This window comes from Aulostomus chinensis, chromosome 4 (assembly GCF_037954235.1).
Source record: "Aulostomus chinensis isolate RoL2024-O1b breed Wild chromosome 4, RoL_Achi_v1.0, whole genome shotgun sequence".
Taxonomy (NCBI): Eukaryota; Metazoa; Chordata; class Actinopteri; order Syngnathiformes; family Aulostomidae; genus Aulostomus; species Aulostomus chinensis.
Genome location: NC_141323.1, coordinates 14,466,115 through 14,484,915, shown reverse-complemented (window position 1 = coordinate 14,484,915; position 18,801 = coordinate 14,466,115). Strand labels below are relative to the sequence as shown.

Below are 18,801 nucleotides of genomic sequence, written 5' to 3'. Positions count from 1 at the left end.
GCTGGCATTGGCTTGCTTCTTGGAATAGACATGCATACCCGCACTAGTTTATTCAGACCCCCCCCCCCCCCCCCCCCCCCACACACACACACAAATTTCATTTTTTAAACCTATCTTCAGCTCTTGCTCCCTTCTACGCGCAAAATGTGAACGCGCCTCAGAAGGGACGCTGATTATTTGGCTTAAGATGTCTTTCAGGGGAAAAGGACCGTCCACAGTGGCGAAGACCGTGGCGCCGAGTTTTATCTGGAAACTGTTCGTTGGACAACGAAAGACGTGAACAGGAATAACTGCCATAGCCAATATATCTATATATCTGAGATATCTATACATAGATATAGATATATAGTGATAGTACCTCAGGATCCACAAAACAGGACTTAATGTGATGCACTGAAACATAAACAACTACTCAAGTAGCTTTGCCTGTTACTGCTAAAAACAAACATCTTTGCCGACAGACCGCTCTACAGAGGCGCGTTTTGTCATATATTCAGTACACAAGAGTGTGTATACGAATTGGGATGCTTGTGATAGGGAGCTTGCTGGTAAGCGTGTATCCCATAAACAAAAAAAGTCTAAAAAAAAACAACAAATCTGCACCACGGCGGTTTTAGACTCACTAATATTAATAGGACATAAAAACAACATAGTGCACCTTTACTTTGTTTGTCCCAACACATTTTTAACTACATCACACACTCAGACACTACTCTTAATTCACCAAACACACACCGTTCACTCTCTCACGACTATCAACACAAACCCCCCCCCCAAAAAACCTCATTGGGAACAGCTGCACAATCAAGATACAGGTGTGTGTGCGCGTGTACGTTGTGTGTGTCGTTCCGAAAAACCCTGATGCGCCGCTTCTTTGAGTGCAAAAATCCTTGGTGTTCATTGTTGGGTGACAGTTTGAGGATTCTCGCTTCGCTACGATGCCCCAGTTTTCTTCCCAAAGCAGCCGATTGGGATCGAGAGAGAGAGAGAGAGAGAGAGAGAGAGAGCAACGGTGGACACGATTCAGGGGAGGGAAAAGGGGGTGTGGTCAGTGGTCCATAGTTTAGCAGGAGCGGCGATTTGGTCGCTGTTAAATAGGGGATGTCTCATGCACCGCTGTTCTGCACTTCATTCAGCTGTTCAGTAAAGCCGCTTCTCGTAACTGTAGATGTGAGAAGAAAAAAAACAAAACACAAAGGATTTATCATTTGCTCTCGAAGAAGTACTGACGCTGCAACAATGCTAATTACACTCCATACAACGGGTCGCTTGACCGTGTTGCTAACTGTTCATCCGCAGACTAGCATCTCCTGTCTTTCGTCCCTTCTACACATGATGTGTCAATGTCTCGGGACCAATCATAGGGTCAGAGTAACACTTAAGAGAAGTGACACTGTCCTCTTTGCGCATGCTAGCAGGAGCTCATAGTGTTGCTATTAGCTGAGGTACCTTTCACAGGGACTGAACATGCTAAATCTTTTGTAGCCACGGTGGTGTTCGCTAATTTCAAGTGTGACACACTCATCTAATGGGCAACACTTGTACACATGTCGTTCTACAGCTCGTGAACTCCTCCCCACCACCTGTGCTTACATGGCCAGCTTCTCAAAGTACCGGTGCTGCAACTATGCTGTACAACTACATCCGATTCAACTAGTTGCCAGACTGTGTTGCTAATCTGCGAGCTAGCGTCTTCTTTCTTACATCACTAAAGCTCATGAAGTGAACAAGTCTAGGGACCAAGAGCACAATCAGAGAAACGCGGAAGAGAACTGATGTTTCCTTCACAGGACTAGCAACAGTTCATGGTGTTACGATAACGAAGGTACCTTTCACAGGGACTGAACATGCTAACATGCTAATTCTTTTGTTAGGCGTCACGGTGTATGCTAACGTCACCACCTAAAAATAAGTGCTATCCTAGCCAGGGTGTTTCTTCGCAAAGCAATGATGACACCTTCTACGACGGCCGCATAGGAGACAGTTTTAGCGCATCTGTTTAATTGCAATACTACTTTTTTTTTTTTTTAGCTGATGTCGAGATTGGTCGTGTCATTTTGGCCCAAGTTCTGACGTGTTAGATGAATCTTGCCAATAAGCTACATCTTTAGATCCGTTTTGCTACTTACGAGTGAAGTCCGTGAACTCCTCCCTCCACCTGTGCCGACATGGTCCGTTTCTCAAATTTCAGCTCTCCAGAGTACATCATGGAACTGAGGAAGGTGGAAACATTTGGTAAATACAAAAACAGAAGCGTTTACATGTTTATTACATTTTCATAAGCCTGGTCTACTAACCGGAGGACAGAGAGACTCTTTGCCCCAATATCCTGGCAGCCATGTTGAATCCCAGCTATCAGGTACGGTGCAAACTTGTGGATGGAGCCTTTGTCCTGGACTGACCCAGATACGCCCTGGGCTACCTTCACCTTGTCACCCTCGCTATGGAGAGATAGCAGTCATTATTGCTCTGATGGAATTACACTTTGTTTCTTTGGAAAGTTTCACAGTGTGAAAGAAGACAAACTTGTCTACATTGGTATGGAAGTTTTTACATAATCCCTCTAATTGTCTGTCAGACAGCAATGAAAACATAGCCTCCTTGGCAGATGTAATTGGGTTTTTCATGATTGAGCTCCCACACACCTAAAATAGCGTTTCTGGCTGCTGGTGCTCTTCTCCATAGCGTCCAGGGAGCCCATACCGCGGTACTTTTTCAGCCGTACACCATCTGAGAAGAAGTACTCCCCTGGAGCTTCAGTGGTTGCTGCTAGCAACGAGCCCATCATAACTGGAGATGGAAGACCAGCAAAAAAATGATCCGTTTGTTCTCGGGGTTAACAAGATATGATGAAACTTGGAAAGGTTCTTGAAACCTCACCAGTTGATGCCCCGAGCGATAACGCCTTCACCACGTGGCCTACGGTCTGAATACCTCCATCGGCAATCACTGGGACGCCAAAACGCCTGGCGTACTCTGCTACCTTGTACACCGATGTCCCTTGGGGCCGCCCACATGCCATTACTGAAAAGGTAGAAAATACATTTGATTTGAGTGCCACGGAAACATGAAACACCACACACACACACACACACAACGTACAGAAAAGCAGGGCTTCGTCAAGTTCATCTGTGAAAGAGACATTTTAAGTTCCTGTCCCTTTTCCTTGCAATGCTGTCCTGTTGGTGAACTAGTGTGAGCCAGACTGGTCCCCATGGCAACACAGAGCAGGGCCTTGGCAGATCACCATGACAACTAGGAGTGGTCTCAGGGTACTTGTTACCGTTGACAACTGATAGCCTTCGCTTTCAAGTGTAGCTCAGAGCCACAGACCCGATGTGCCACAGCCACTCTTACTGCTGGTTTTCTCTGTCTAAACTCAGCTCGTCCGTGTAGTTATAACAAAATCATACATGCATCAAAAAAAAAATTGATGTCAAATAAGCTGAATATCTCTGGGAAAACGTGATGCCCTCGAGGATCGTACCTTCCTGAGTGATGCAGATGGAGCCACAACCCATGCCGACTCTCAGAGCATCCACACCGGCGTCGATCAGATTCTTGGCCTGGGCTGCTGTAACCACTGTGGACCAGGGGGGGGAGAGTCAGAACAAAGAACCGCACTCGCAGGAAGAGCAGCGCATGCATAATTAAGCCTTTGCTCACCGTTTCCTCCCACCACTTGCAATTCTGGATATTTCTGCTTAATGTAATTTATCATGTTGATCTGATACACAGAGTTTCCTTGCGATGAGTCCTAAAAAGACACACACACACAAAAAAAACCTATTGGTGTACTATGGCAGTTTAACTACGGAGACAATATCTTAACACTTCCGCTGCAAAGAGACTAAAAATAGACTTGGCCTGTATTTGAACTGGACAGATGAAACCCAGCATTAGTCCAACTGAGTTCCTGGTAACAGCCAGTGGAAGAAGAAAAAAAATCCAATTTGAACTGAAAAGACGAGTCTATTAATCTGTTTGTTCCACATCAGTATGGTTCTTTACTATCGACACTCTTTGCAGCCTTTGTCTTTAATCAAAATCATCCTGCAGTGATTCAGAAGCTGCTTTCACAACCCACCAGTACGACCACATCCACTCCAGCCTGAACCAGCAGGTCCAGTCGATATTTGTCATCCTCCCTGGTGCCGATGGCGGCGCCACAAAGCAGCTGTTTGCGTGAGTCTTTGGAAGCCAGAGGGTAGTCCCTGTTCTTCTTCAGATCTGTCCTGGCGATAATGGCTACCAGCTCGTCGTTGTCGTTGACGATGGGAAGCTTGCCTGGTTGCACAGATGGTGAGATGACTAAAGTACAACCCAGTGGACGTTTCGGTAATGCGAGCAACAGTCACGTGACTCTTGATTCACCTTTTTTGCTGCGTTGAAGAATATCGTTGGCTTCTTTGAGAGTAACACCTGCTGGAGCGACGACCAACTCCTCCCTCTTGGTCATCGCCTACAAAAAGGAACAATCTCAATTCATTCTGATTCTTAAAAGCTGTCTAAACTGACTGGTTTTTTCACTTCCAATACACACCTCCCCCAGAGGTTTGACGTGGTCTTTTTCAGAGAGGAAATCGATGTCTCTGGAGGTGACGATCCCCACCAACTTGCTGCCCATCTTTCCCGTCTCCGTAACAGGAATACCGGAGAATCCGTGTCGTACTTTGGCCTCGAAAACGTCTCCAACTGTGTGGTGCGGACTCATGACAACTGGATCTGTGATAAAACCTTGTTCAAACCTCTGGAAACATGACAAAAACCCCAACAGATTTGTTGAGTGACCCTTAAAACACAGAGATATTTAAAAAAAAGAAGAAGGAGGATAGAATAATCCGTTTACCTTAACCTTGCGGACCTCGTTGGCTTGGAATTCTGGTGTGCAGTTGTGGTGGATGATGCCAATACCTCCCATTAACTACCAAAATCAATAAGGAAATAAATAAAAATGCATTCAGAAATCACTTTGACGCATGAGAAATCACAGAAACGTGTAAAAGCTTACCGCCATGGCGATGGCCATGGCCGACTCTGTGACAGTGTCCATGGGGGAAGAGATGAGGGGAGTTTTCAGTGTGATCTTCCTGGTTAGTGCAGATGTCAAGTCCTGAAAGACAAAAATAGAAGACTGCACATCGCAAATCATCCACCAGGGGGCAGACTAAATAAGGGAGTCAAACACTTTACAGTCCAACAACACAAAGCATCTTGACAGACAGAAGCCCAAAGTTGAAAACAGGGTTTGTCAGAACAGGGTTTTTGTTGCTGTCTTAATTTACAATGTTCATCAGTGTGTGTGAAATGTTCACCTGAGGTTTGAGATGTGTAAAAAAAAAAAAACACAAAAAAAAAAAGACATTCAATCCATCGAAAATGTGTAGTCCCTACAAATCAGCCGTACTTCTTTATCTTCAACGGCCACATTTTACTCCCAGTTCGGAGTGATTCCCACAGCAGCTGGAGTTCAGCTGCCAGTGTGAAAAATAATGACATTCCTCACACATGGGAAACCAGCGAATGAGATCTGGACAGTCCAAGCTTTTCCTTCTTATCTCAGAGAGACGTAAACTAAGGAGGCCGTCTGCTGTTTTTCTCAGGGGGAGGTTCATGGTGAAGGCGAGCTGAATCGCCTAATATCGCTCCTCCGTTTCCAGCGCGCAACTGCGAAATTCGACGGAGAGGTGGGAGAGCATGTCCAGGACGCCTTGCCCTCAAAGCACGTCTCATAGGAGATGCATGCGTGAGAGGCACAGCTGAATGTGTTCACCCAAACATCCACACACACACACAGGTGGAGGGGAAACTGACAGCTGCTAACTTAATTCGACTGAGGGGCCTCATATCTATATTCTGTTAGTTCGGCCAGCAAAACTGTGTACCGCAGTATATTGTTGGTTTTTTTTCCCTGAGCATTTCATTATAAAAGCTTCTCTGGAGGTGAAGCGCTGGCACAGCAGCTATTACTGGACCTCCTACTTTGTCATCCATAGATGTCCGACATCGGCAATTTAACGTCATTTTCAAGGTTTATGTTGCACCAATAAATGTCCACGATGGAGAAAAATCATACTCTGAAACATCCGTGAACACGTGAAAAAAAACTGATGGCCAGCTACGTGTTTTTACACAACACCAACTTGTATTTAAAAAATAAATGATAACCAACAGACTTTCTTTCAAGTCGAGCTCGACTGAACCACACATAGTCCAACATACGCACTCAATCGTGTCCCTGCAGTTGGTGTAAAAGGTTAAAAAGCAGTGTCCTGTGTGCTGAGGGCTGAGATGGGCTGGACAGAGAACCAACCGCTCTATTTAAATACCATGTTGTTATTGTGGGTGCGCTACGGATAAACCAACGAGTGAGAAACACAGCGTTGTTTACAGACGGCCTCTGACACACCTCGTCTGGCTTTTTTGGCGTCACTGCAGAGTTGGGCTCGTTAGGGAGCTCTACTGGTCACACAGTGTGAGGCCATAACATAGGACTAATTCCTACTGGTCAACATTCTCCGCCGCCCATTCCTGTGTGTCAACATGAGCGACTCTATTCAAAGTCGAATCTCAATGTAAATGTGGAGGCATTTGTGTTACTCAAGCCTGAATAGACTCACTATCCAGAGGGAAAAGTAGGGCAGACCAAGACTCGATGCACACAACTAACTGATGACAATGACGGCCACGCCTCCGACGCAGCAGCGAGGGCTCTCGTAAACTTGGGAGGAAACCGACAGATTACAGATATCAATTAACTTACAACCCCTTTGAGGTGAATTCAGCAGAAGAGAGGGATTTCATGTAAAACCCTGAGATTAACTGCTGTGTCATGTGCTGGGAAAGGCAGGATGAGCAACCAACCAGACATAAAGGTAAACACAAGGGTGAGGGAGCAGCCAGTGGGTGACCAACAGGGGCAAAAATAGCACGAGGAGGCAAGACTGACGACAGAATGCAGACGCTTTTAAATGGGCAAAACAAGGCTATTTTTATGAGAGGAAGGTTAAGATGGCGGAGAGAGGTTTGGTCAGAAAAATAAGACAGACTGGCTCACAGCGCCACTTCCATCATCATCTTGATGTCAAAAAGCATCTCTACATTCTCTTTCGCACTCTCTGTTAGGCCTTGCACTCGTATGAGGACGTACTCACCACTTCGTCTGAGGTAAAGTCGATGAAGCCGGGTAAAATCAGGAAGTCACTGAAAGACATAAGCGGAGGGTAAAGTAAGGGGCTCAATGTTTGCAACACCTAAAGCGTTAACTTCACATTTAAAAAAAATAAAGAAATGCGACACTAACAACTTCCACCAGTTTGAATATGAATAATCAATATTGGTAGGAATTTCTGAAAATAACCCCCAAGCAAAGAACAGAACACTTTTTTTGTGTACGAGTTCATGTCAACATCAATTCATCACGAGCGGCTTGAGGGGGCACTGAACGCAAGCGCTACTGAACAAGATGCGGACACACCAGATATCCACCAGTGGGTTTACATGATGTTAGAAAGAAGACGAATGATTGAGGCAGTTGGACTAAAACTGGACTCTGAAAACACAGCCGGATTAACTTCTCTGAGTCAGACTAATTAGTTGAGGATGGATTTACTTCGGTATGTAGTAGAGTCGGGTAATCGTCTCGACTGTCAGATCGTGCTGTCATAATCAACAGAGATCGCCACACAACCCAATCGCGCTTGGGTGGGAAGTCCTAAAAAGGGCAAAATGTCACCTGGCGCTCTGGAGGCCGACATACCGAAGTGAATATAATTTTGACTTCCTACGCCGCAGCACGTCGGTGAGACGCGAGCTGAGTTGAAACCGACAGAAAAGTTGTAGAGCCCTCTAACACTCGGCCAGGTTGCCTTGTATGGTTCTGATTGGTCGGGAAATATTAGATGATCTGATCGCTTATAGAGATAAGCAGAGTGCGTACTTGAATCAACCCAAGTGTTGCCTGTATGTCATCAAGTCCTGCTGGGTTTTCTTTCTCTCTTTTTATTAAATAGCCAGTGAATTTAAGACGGGTGTTCAACAGGGACTTAGTTTGCAAACTGTTTGGTTGTGATGCAAAATATCCGCCGCTGTTCTGGAGGCCGACAAACTCAAGTGAAATAGATGGATTCTTCCCTGGGACGACTGCGGTGGTCACGTTCATTGGACCAAGCGAGCTACGCCTTCACTTAACCCACTGAGTGTGACTGCTAAGTAACAGGATACACTGAACTGCCCACTGAGTGAGGGTGCATTTAAATGTTTGAGGGATATGGATGAACATACCTGACGGCTTTATTGGCTTTGGAACTGCCCAAAGGTCTTCCTACCCATTTCCCTCTGTATCTTATTTTCAACAATGACAACACATGACCTGTAATCTATTATTGCATGTCTCCTGTGTTTCGTCGCGGTTGACGCAGTACTACAAAAGTGGCCATACAGACCGTGAGCCCACAAGCATGTTTCCTGTACTTGGTGAAAAGCTACAGTTGGCCTCTTCAACCTTTGGGCCTGTATAAACACAATAAAACAAGACTAGACACAGGAAAGATGAGCTGTTATTTTTGGGTTTCATTAAAACAAACCAGTGTGAACACTTTTCCAAATGAGGTTTTCCATTTGGCTGGTGTATCTCAAAAAGGATATCCGTCACACTGCTGGCTAAATGTGCTAAAAACAGTTATGTAGGGATAAAACGCTGAACTGCACTTTGGTGTCATTTATTGTTGTGCTGGCACTGTGGCACAGATTTCCTCTGGACACTGGAGGAGGCATTACGTCAGCTTAGACACCCACACAACCATTTTTCTGTGGGTCTGAACAGTGCAGCAAATCTAACGGTACCGAGCAATCCGAGTTTTGCTGCACTGTTCCCCATTTAGGACATCAGCCTCTCAGCTAAACTGTCACTCGCTGCTCATCTGCTGCCTCCTATTGTCGCACTGTAGCTAATTAAAGAGGAAAGGAAAAGAAAGGTAAGCAAAAAAAAACAAAACAAACAGTTGCGCAACTTGTATGACATAGAGGCTGCGAGGCGGTGTTCTGCTAGTGTACCACAGGCGAAGTATAGCATCTGCATGGGTTTAACACCAGTGAGCACAAGCCTCTACTAGGGTTTACTTCTGGTGGAGCCTTGCAGAGAGAAAACCAATTGCAAAGTAAACTCTCGGAACGATTTTTCGGGCTGGAGATATCTTTGGGCTCCAGAACATTGGTCCTAGATCGCACTGCGAGAGGTTCCAAGATGCACATTACCATCGTCTTGCAGAGAAAGATGGTGTAAAACAAATCCTGACTGCGTCAGATCATCTCTTACACCAACTAACCAAACAATAGGAGTGCAGCATGAAATGGCTGGGATCCGTGGACCACACAGGCATGCTAACGACAACATTTCTCACCGCTCTCTATGAAAATAAGCATTCCAATTTGGCATCTTATCCTCACCATGGCTGCGTCCACATTTTCCTAACCCCCCCCCCCCCCCCCCCGCCTTTGTTGAACTTTTTCCATGCATGCAAAAGCCTTGAAACTGGCATACTGTCTTTTTTTCTTTTAAAAACTTCATCATGACTGCGGCAAGCGCAGGCACGCTGCTCGCAAGCACCCAATCAGCAAGCGTCTCGTCTTACATCAGATTGTTGGTCATACCCAAGGTTCGTAGATCTGCGTTACAAAACGTGGATCCAAAAAAAACAAAAGGTTGCAAATATCTCGAGGGTTATGGCATAAGAGGGTGTGGTGCCAAAGAGGAAAAAAAGAACTCCTTGAAGACTTCTTGACTTTTATTTGCGATTGATTTTTTGCTTTTGCCTCAGGTTTGTACTAAAGGTGTGGAAAAATAATCGATGCATAGATGTGCATGTGCGCGATGCGAGTGCATCGGCTCATTCACTGGGTATGATGCAATTGATGGGTGAAATCTAGATTCATCTCGATGCGTTGGTGGGTATCGGTAAAATCCGATGCAAGCGCCGTTTTCTTCATGTTAAACTTCACCCTATCTGCTGTTCCCCAGGAGCTCTGAATGCACCATCATTATTTTGCGTATTGTATTGAATACGGACGGAAGCCGTGAGGCACAAACAATACACTACTAGTAAAACAGCATGGACGTTCGCGCGAACAGCAGCGAGGAAGCTTCTATATTTAATGCACCCGCAACGTTTAAATCATATGTTTGGAAACACTACGGATTCGCAAAGAAAGGCGGAAAGCTCGACAAAACGTCCGTCATTCGCAAAGAATGCCGCGTTAGGAAGCCGCACAACGGCAGCACGACAAACATGCAGACCCACTTAAGAAGAGTACACCACATCACCGACAAGTCTACCGCCACCTCCCCGCTTCCCCGTCTAGTTCCTCGCCGGACACCGGAGAAACATTGATTGCACTGTTGAAAAAGTCACTTTAGGTTACTCATTGAGTGTTTTGTTGTTGCTGTGTACTGTACTTTTTACAGCAGTAATTATTGTTTAATTGTTTTTCTCTTTTATTGTTGCAGAACTCACTCAAATCACTGATTCTCAGTGGCCAGTTAGAAAGTCAACTCTAGCAGTTTGAGCCAGAGGGTACTTCATTTAATTTCTTTTTTTTTCTTTGCTTATTTGCATCATGTTGAATCGCATCATATCGCAACAAATTGCATCATATCGTATCGCATTGATTTGAACTAAATGATTATTGCATCGTATCGCATTGTGAAGAGGGTAAATCGTATCGCATCGTATCGGCAGAAAATTATAATCGTTAAAAGTATCGTATCGCTGGCAGCGCATCGAGATGTGTATCGAATCGTCCTCAGTGCTGAGATTCACACCCCTAGTTTGTACTCAGTCGACTAGTTCCTTTGGCTAGTGAGTCAAATTTTGGACAACGGGTGCAGAAATCGGCAGGAAGCAAGTGGTAACATGGTGGAATAAAGGAAGCTCTGTGCCATACAGAGAGGAGGGAACTACAATGCATGTATGAGTGAAACAGGTCGATCTACTGCTGCCTCATCGTGGGTGTGGAAATGGAAGGTCTGAAATAGACTCACTTGATGGAAAGGGACCAGATAGACATGGGCGGAACCCTGTTTGTTTCCCTTCAACTTTAACAGACCCAAAACACCCACAAATATCAACGTGGGGACAAGCAGAAAATTCCAGCGCACATCTGGTTGCATTTAGCAGCAACCGCAGAACCTCAGCTACAGCGCACAGGCCGAACCGACTGACTCAGGGTCAGCTCCGACTGTTTACGAAAACACCGCCTTGGTTATACTTCATTGTGGTTTCATTTGAATGTCAAATACAGGCAAAAATTATTGATGCTAAGTGTTTTAAACTACAAATAAACAAGCATTTGACAGCATGGCTCCTGGTGTTCCGTGAAGGTGGTAGCAAGGTCAGCAAGGTCTTTGTATGTTTTCGCTTCCTTTGGATTGGATTTAGGACTTTGCAAAGGGTGAGACATTTATAGGAATTACAAAAGGACTCCCGTGTGGTTTTCCACTGCAGCAGCAAAGCTCAAAAGTCCATGCATTAATTGCACAGCATGTAAGTCTTCAGTATAGTTTAGATTATAAGTTAGAGCTGAAGTGAATGGCAACGACCTTGTATTACTTCATAACCAACAGCCTGGGGCTTTGAGAAAAGGGCGTTCAAGGGATTTTTGAACTTGACTACTCATGGGCACGTTTCCCAGTGTCTACACATATCAAGAACAGCTCGTGGAGGAGTCCAAAACTGCAGCATCAGCCAATGAATCTTACGATTTTTCCGCTTTTTCCTACATAACAAGAGAAGGCCTTACTTTTCAGGCTGTTGCGGGAGAGAGAGAAATGCACACAGGGGATGACTAAGCTTTTCTCCTGTGCTTTTGGCTCACGTTTGCTAAGCGGCTCTTTATTTCGTCGACTTTTTGTTACATGCTGCAACATCTAAAATACTAAACTATACACTTTACATCAAAAGATAGAGGAGACGTGGTCTGCTATTATAAAGCTGTACAATCTGTCAAATGGCTTGCGACAACCGGCACGTTTGTTTGTTTGGGTTTTGTTTTGTTTTTTTATATCTGAAAAACCAACTCCATTTACCCAATTTCTCCTGCTACGATTCACATGATGTCAATTCAGGCCATCACGTGAGGACCCTTGACTCGGGTCGTGATGCACTCCATTACAGGGTGGAAAGGTCATTCGATTACACGCGGCCACTATTCAATAAGCATCTGAAAAGCAGGCGGAGCATGCAAAGCACTGGGGCTCATTTGGAGAAACAACAAATGACTCGTCAAGAGGTCTGCGTGTCGTTATTTCACAAATGACGGACAAATTTGGATTTTAAAGAAATCACTTCAAAAGAAAATGCAAAGGAGGTCATCGGCATGCATTCCTCATTCGACAACAGATCGCTAAAACTACAAGATTAGTAGAACTTCTCAGACAAGACATGCCATGCACTTACACAGTTAGTACAAGTTATTAATTCACTTGTGTTCACTGGAAGCAAATTTCATCCTCAGACCAAGATCAGGATAAAAAGCCCTTTCATGGAGCAGCATCTGTGCTTCTATAGGAATTTGAGCAAAGGTAAAATAACTTTATAAGGACAACCATTTGCTTCCCCTTAATAAATCCACCATGTGGAAGAAAATAAGGGAGATTTTATAAAACAGCACAATTTCAAAATATTTTTTTTTTGAAGACGACTGTTTTACTCACTTGTAAGTCAACCCATCTCCTTTAGAGCATAGCTCTTCAGCCGTTTGACCATCGGAGACAACGCACTGTTGGTCAGATCTGCTGGTTCAAAATGTGTTGGCCATTACAAAGCACTGGTGCGGAACACGTCACGCGCTATTGTGTGCAGGTGAGGTTTTCATATCAGGAAACCTAAGTTGGAATGTATTGAGTAAAACTTACTTGTATGTAAGGCCGTCCCCGATGGAGAAGAGCTGCTGAGCTGACAGTCCGTCCTCAGGGACATAGCCTGTGCCTCCACTGATTAAGTAATCCGCCATGCTGGGAAATGAAAATGACAAACTTTTATTTATATCGTGCTTTTAAAATCAGTTTACAAAGGGGCTCTTTAAGAATGACGAATCAAAAACAAACACAAAAAAAGTTTTAAATTAATTATCTGAAAGAAGAAGACATTGATTCTGTGAGCTATATTTCCCTGGGCAGGTTCCAAAGCTGATCCAGCACTTTGGATTCAAAGCTCAGCTTTAGAACAGCTACAAGGGCCCCACCCCAGGATCTAAGGCTGCTGGCAGGCTCATAGTGGGGGGGGGGGGGGGGGGTCAGCAAAATGATAACAAGGACCTGTCAATCACATGTAGAGCAAGTTTAACAGAAAACCTCCAATAGGCAAGCAGAGCATTTAGTGACCTTCTCACTAGAAGACATAACCATAGCAACATTAGCACCCAGCCTCATATCTGCTGCTGCGTGACAGGTGGGGGCTGCACCTGCTTCCCATCCTTGCAAAAATCCCATAATGATGCTCATCTAAAAACTTGCTAAAAACATCCCAGCAGAGGTCAATCCTGTTTTAACTGCCACTTAAAACAGTAGAAATATCATGGTGATGCATCGGGAAAGAGATGCTGCCACGGTAATGTGTATTTTTTTTTTTAATTTATTTTAAAAACATAAATTAAGCGCAGCAGTACAAAATGTCCGTGGTAAACACAGCGGTGTTGTTCCAGGACGTGTGCCAGACTCATGTGACCGGGTGACCCACTAACCACTACGAACCATCCCAGCCTTAGCTAATCTATATTGAAGCGTTTATATTAACGAGATAAATGTTTATTACCGAGAAACTGCGTAAAGGAGAGCACAGCATGCATTCATGTCGGATTGTCATCGGGTTTTTTTACTGGCCCGGTGACCTGCATCAACGTTAGATTGGTTAGCAAACATTAGCACGGGTTAGCGAGTCGTATCCCTGTTGAATTAACGGTAAAATATCAACACTACATCCACACTGCTGAGCATCCTGACATGTCTGAGATCCACGCCTGATCGTACGTCCCTGTTTTGGGGTCCGCCATAAGTCATATCTCGTCACCGAGTGCTATTACGGGTTAGCTAACCCCCACGTGTTTTGGTGGAATAATGATGCAAACGGTTGAAATTTTATTTTAAAATCGATGCCGAATTGAAGGGTGGCTCGTTTTATATAAAACAAGATGTGAAATAGTGTTCTATTCAACAGAATGCCTTGCTGAGGACAAAAGAAGGCTATTTTAGCTGAATTTTTAGCCAAATTTGGCCTTACGCCTCAGCCGCATGTGCCGAATGTGTGGATGCAGGTCTAAATTAAAAACCAAATTATGTTATAAGCTGAAGAAAAGACACTGAGATGCTTTTAGATGTTTAATTTAGTCCAGCAGTAATAATAATGTTTACGATGCCGTATATACGCCATAACCCATGGAATTATTTACCCCAAAATAGTAGAAAAATGACAATATATGCATCCAACAATTTCCATAGCGTAATGGTTGCCAATGGTCACTAATATTACATCGTAAGCAGCTTTCGCAAGACGGCTGGTAACGTAAACTACTTGAAGGAGGGATGTGAATATTATTTTTAACGTACAAGTAAATTGGCGATGCTCTGACACATTTTAACCGTCACAAATAAATGCATAAATGCACTTATATATGTGTGTGTGTGTGTGTGTGTATGTATGAACAGCATCCAGTAATTAAAGATATAACGGTTTTGTTACCCACATGTTTAATGCTAATGCTAAACTAAATACTGTCACATCATCATCATCATCAATATTATTATTTGGAGTGGCGGTGTTATTTGAACAGGCTGTATATGGACTCCTACCCCCCTCCCCACACACTAAAATGCATATATGTGTTAATAATTCACTTGTAACTTGTTTAAACTTTTGGGACACACACACTCACTCTCACACACACACACACACACACACACACACACACACACACACACACACACACACACACACACACACACACACACACACACACACACGCGAAGTGGAATCAGGCTACGATGATGCATGTGGAGCCACCGTTAGCATTTAGCATTAGCGGCTTGCTTGCCTTGGGGCTGCCTCACAATTATTAGTTACTTTTATTATAATTATTTACGTAAGTAAAAACATTCATACAATTAAATAAACACAGCTACATATTTTTTTAAACATCTTAGCAAGGGAGAACTCCAGCGTTTTTGTTTTGTTTTGTTTTTTTTCTTCTATGACGTTAGCTAGCTACCTTTAGAGCTGATGCCCACGTTGAAGAAAGGGAAGCAACTTTCCGGTTGTGCAGAGGGTCCGTTAATAAGAGATGGCGGTTACCGGGACGTGATTCTCCTCCTTTATCTCGGAACCGGACGAAGCTTCTCTCGCCTCCCAGATGGAACCGTAGGTGACGGTGACACAGTGAGACAGAAGCCCCGTCGCTGGCTTGCAGACGGTGCGTGTTGGTGTTATGTAGCGACGGCGGCTGCGGCGTCACATCCCCTTTCCCCCTTGCGGAGGCGTGTTTAACCGTGGAACCACGCAGCACCGGTGAGTGTGTGTGCATGCAAAAACGGTCAAATGTGCAGGAGAAGAAAAAAAAAATTGAGTTGATCCACGTTAAAAGTTGTTCGGGGCCGCCATGTCCACCACGCCAGTGTCGAACTGCTTCGACTGGTTTCCTCTGCCACGTTTTATTTGATGATGGTTGTAAAAGCGGACCAACCGTTACTCCACATCATGCTTTTATGACAGTTTTACTATGATTTTTTTTGTCCCTTTACGACATCCAATATCACTTTCTGCTAAGGTTGCAGAAGGGATGACGTAGAAAAGGCAGGAGCAGAAGCAAAAGCTGGTACTTCAGAACTGATTTGGCTGGTTTTCTCACTGCTGTTATTTTAATTGATGATATTCAGACTGCCTTAGATGCTGAAAACACATGGAAACGTTGTGAATTTGAAAAAAAAAAAAGTTTTAAAGTTTCCAAAGCCCATAAATCAGTTATTTATCTTTCTCTTGTCACTGATAATGAGCAATTATGAAGAGTGCGAAGTAATACGGGTTATAAATAGCAGCCTTTGGACCGATTCTGATGAAATAGTTATAAAAAAATGATGATGCACTGCTATTACCTTGCATCTGATCATTATATTTGTTTATCCCGACAGCAGCAATCTATATTGCAGTTTCTATTCGTGACACTGCATTATTGGACTACACAGGTGATACCCAAAAGTTGTACTTTCAGTTTTTGCTTCTTCTTTTTTTGTTTTTTAACTTAAGTATTATTACATTACAGCTGTGTATCTGTAGGTCCATGCCAGGGAGTTTTATAGGCCATTTAACTTCACTAATTGGAACACACCCCTGCACAGAAGACACCAGACAGCCGTACGAGTAGGTGAGCTGGATAGATTGAGAGCGTTCAAAAAAAACGAAAACCTGTCAATCCTAATTTTTTGTCAAAGATCATGTGACTGCGGTCACGGCACGTGTCGCGATGTGCGATTACTTGTCAAGAATGTGAACCTTCTTCAGGACAAGCTGTTTTTCCTTCCTGTGTAATACTATGAAAGAGATAAGAACCCCCCCCCCCCAAAAAAAAAACCAAAACAAAGCAAAACAAAACAAAAATGTTTCCATTTATACCCTTAAATCGTTACAGTCCTGCATCCTGTAAGTGTCTGTTGAGGGAGCCGGAGCAAGTTCAAACAGATAGTTCTATTTTAGACCGCGCCAAGAGTCCCTGGCATACCGGTTCACACGAGGACGCCAGAGCCTCCTACTTCCTTCAAGAATATTTTATGTTTCCAGTTCTGTTTGTTTTGTGGTGCAGAGTTGAATGAAGAAAAGAGATGAACGCTATCATCATCAATTACCATCACATTTAATGAGGGAGCTTTGACTCACTGAGCAATAGAAAAGAAGGCCTGTCCAAGAACAAATTCCAGCCGTGCTGCGTTTCACGTGGCACCCCGACTAAAAATAGAATACTTTCTATCGATTATTTGGCTTAAACTCTTGTAAAGCTGCAAGAATCAACTTTTACTTACTCCTAAAAGTTTTGGGAACATGATTTCTTACACTTTTTTCTTACCCCCTGCAACCCTTAACAGGATAAGCAGTAGAAAAAGGACGGACGTCACGATTTTACATTTTTTCCCTTTAATTGAAACTTTAGATCGTCATCCGTGCAGGTTGTGATGCAGGAGCGTGTTTATTCCAACTGAGCCCACAGAATTGTGCTGGTATTGTCTATAGAATATAAAGACATATATAGGCCGTGAATAAACACCCCCAGTTGATTTTCAGGGGCTTTAGAAATTGCCAAGACAACTACAAAAACTCGATAGCGACATGTCAGCGCCAAGATGGCTACTACGCTGTTTTATTTGGCTCTTATTCGGTTTATCCTGCATGTTCTAAGCAGGATTTATGTCACAATCCAAGCTGTCACAGTCTTATGTCAACTCATGAGTGTGCACGGTGTTGGAAACTAAAAGGGCTTACTAGGAAGTGTGGGTGTGTGTGTGTGTATGGGGGGGGGGGGGGGGGGGGGGGGGGCTGCAAACATGCCAGCCACCTGGCGGGTCCCCAGAGTTCTCGCGGTGGCAAACTGTCCTACATTAGGTGACAGTTGCTCGAAATGTTTGGCAAGGTGACTCCTCGGGTGGTTGAGGAGCTCTTTCCCACCCCTGTGTTTGTGTCACGTTAAATGTAGGTCAATAAAGATATGGGTCAGTGGTTCCTTTATAGCTATTCTGAGTAGATGATTCCACCTTTGCTGATCCCTCCCTGGAACGCGCCGCATCACTCCTGCTTGGACGGGAGCATGAGAGAGTGAGCGGCGGCAGGGTTAAAAATAGCAGCTGTAAACTTAAAAGCTCTGTTGTTTTTGCAAATACTTCTCATAAACCGGAGGGATAATCTACCTGAGTCTCACACACACACACACACACACACAAAGGAAATCTAAGCAAAGAATTTAGACCTCAGTGGCATTTGCGAGTTGGTCATGTAAAGTGATCCAGTGTCATGAAGTTGATTTACATGTGCGGCGTAGGGAGGGCAGAGCCGGCGAGAGCAACCAAACAAGGCGATGAGGATGCAGCTTTCACTTGCAGAACCGGACCGATTTAGCAGTCTGGCGCTCGCTGGCCGATAATTTGCATCCTCGCACACTCGCGCATCAGAAAGTATCTTGACAATATGATTTACTTCTGATATACTGCTTTTTTCTTTTTAAGAAGTAGTTGCCACAGTTGGATTTCTTGTTAGCATCATCAGAGTTAGCCCCACAGGTGGCTCAGTCTGTCCACTACCCACCACCATTGTAACTCACCTCTGTGGGCCGAGACCAGCCTGGATCCGGGTGGCGCTGTATCGCTGCGCTGCAGTTTCATGCCCGTGGCCGTGAGGGGTTGGCCGGAGGTAGAGCTCCCCTTCCAGCGGGTGTTGTTGGGGTTGAATGTCTCCCACTGTTCTCCTGTAGCCAAATGGCTTTCTGTCTTTAGCCTCATCAGCTGCAAAATGCTCATAACCGTATCCTTCCATTGCTGGTCCAGGGTCAGTCTCAATCCTGCGGCGCTCAAGATCTGTGCTCCTAATCAGAATCAATATTTGAAAGCTGCATTTGGAGCAAAATGGAAGAAAAGCATTGAAAAGAAGTCGCAGCCCGAGTTCGCAAAAGGAACGCTCACTTGTTTCTTATCTGACCTCTTGCATCTGCTCTATGACTCCCCAGTGTTCCCACAGAGGGAAGAAGAGAAGAAGAAAAAAAAGAGGCTGCTCTTGT

The 18,801-nt window shown here is 44.4% G+C and overlaps 1 protein-coding gene across 12 annotated transcripts; it reads right to left on the bottom strand.

The window, feature by feature from the left end:
- Positions 1 to 81: 81 nt before the first annotated feature.
- impdh1b (IMP (inosine 5'-monophosphate) dehydrogenase 1b) lies at positions 82 to 18,801 on the bottom strand. Of its 12 annotated transcripts, none has more exons than XM_086201993.1 (16): positions 18,349 to 18,801; positions 12,911 to 13,009; positions 12,710 to 12,787; positions 7,155 to 7,203; positions 5,012 to 5,113; positions 4,850 to 4,924; positions 4,544 to 4,750; positions 4,375 to 4,462; positions 4,088 to 4,287; positions 3,667 to 3,757; positions 3,488 to 3,583; positions 2,881 to 3,024; positions 2,646 to 2,790; positions 2,298 to 2,441; positions 2,130 to 2,213; positions 82 to 1,162 (listed from the first exon to the last, which is right to left on the bottom strand). In XM_086201993.1, exons 1-16 carry the CDS (start codon positions 18,558 to 18,560, stop codon positions 1,141 to 1,143), a joined length of 1,836 nt encoding a protein of 611 aa, XP_086058119.1. In that variant the 5' UTR covers positions 18,561 to 18,801; the 3' UTR covers positions 82 to 1,140. The 12 variants fall into 12 exon arrangements, with proteins under 12 accessions (XP_086058119.1, XP_086058117.1, XP_086058124.1 ...); XM_086201991.1 differs by having other exon boundaries at positions 12,710 to 12,790; positions 18,349 to 18,791; XM_086201998.1 differs by lacking the exon at positions 18,349 to 18,801 and adding an exon at positions 15,342 to 15,719 and having other exon boundaries at positions 12,710 to 12,790.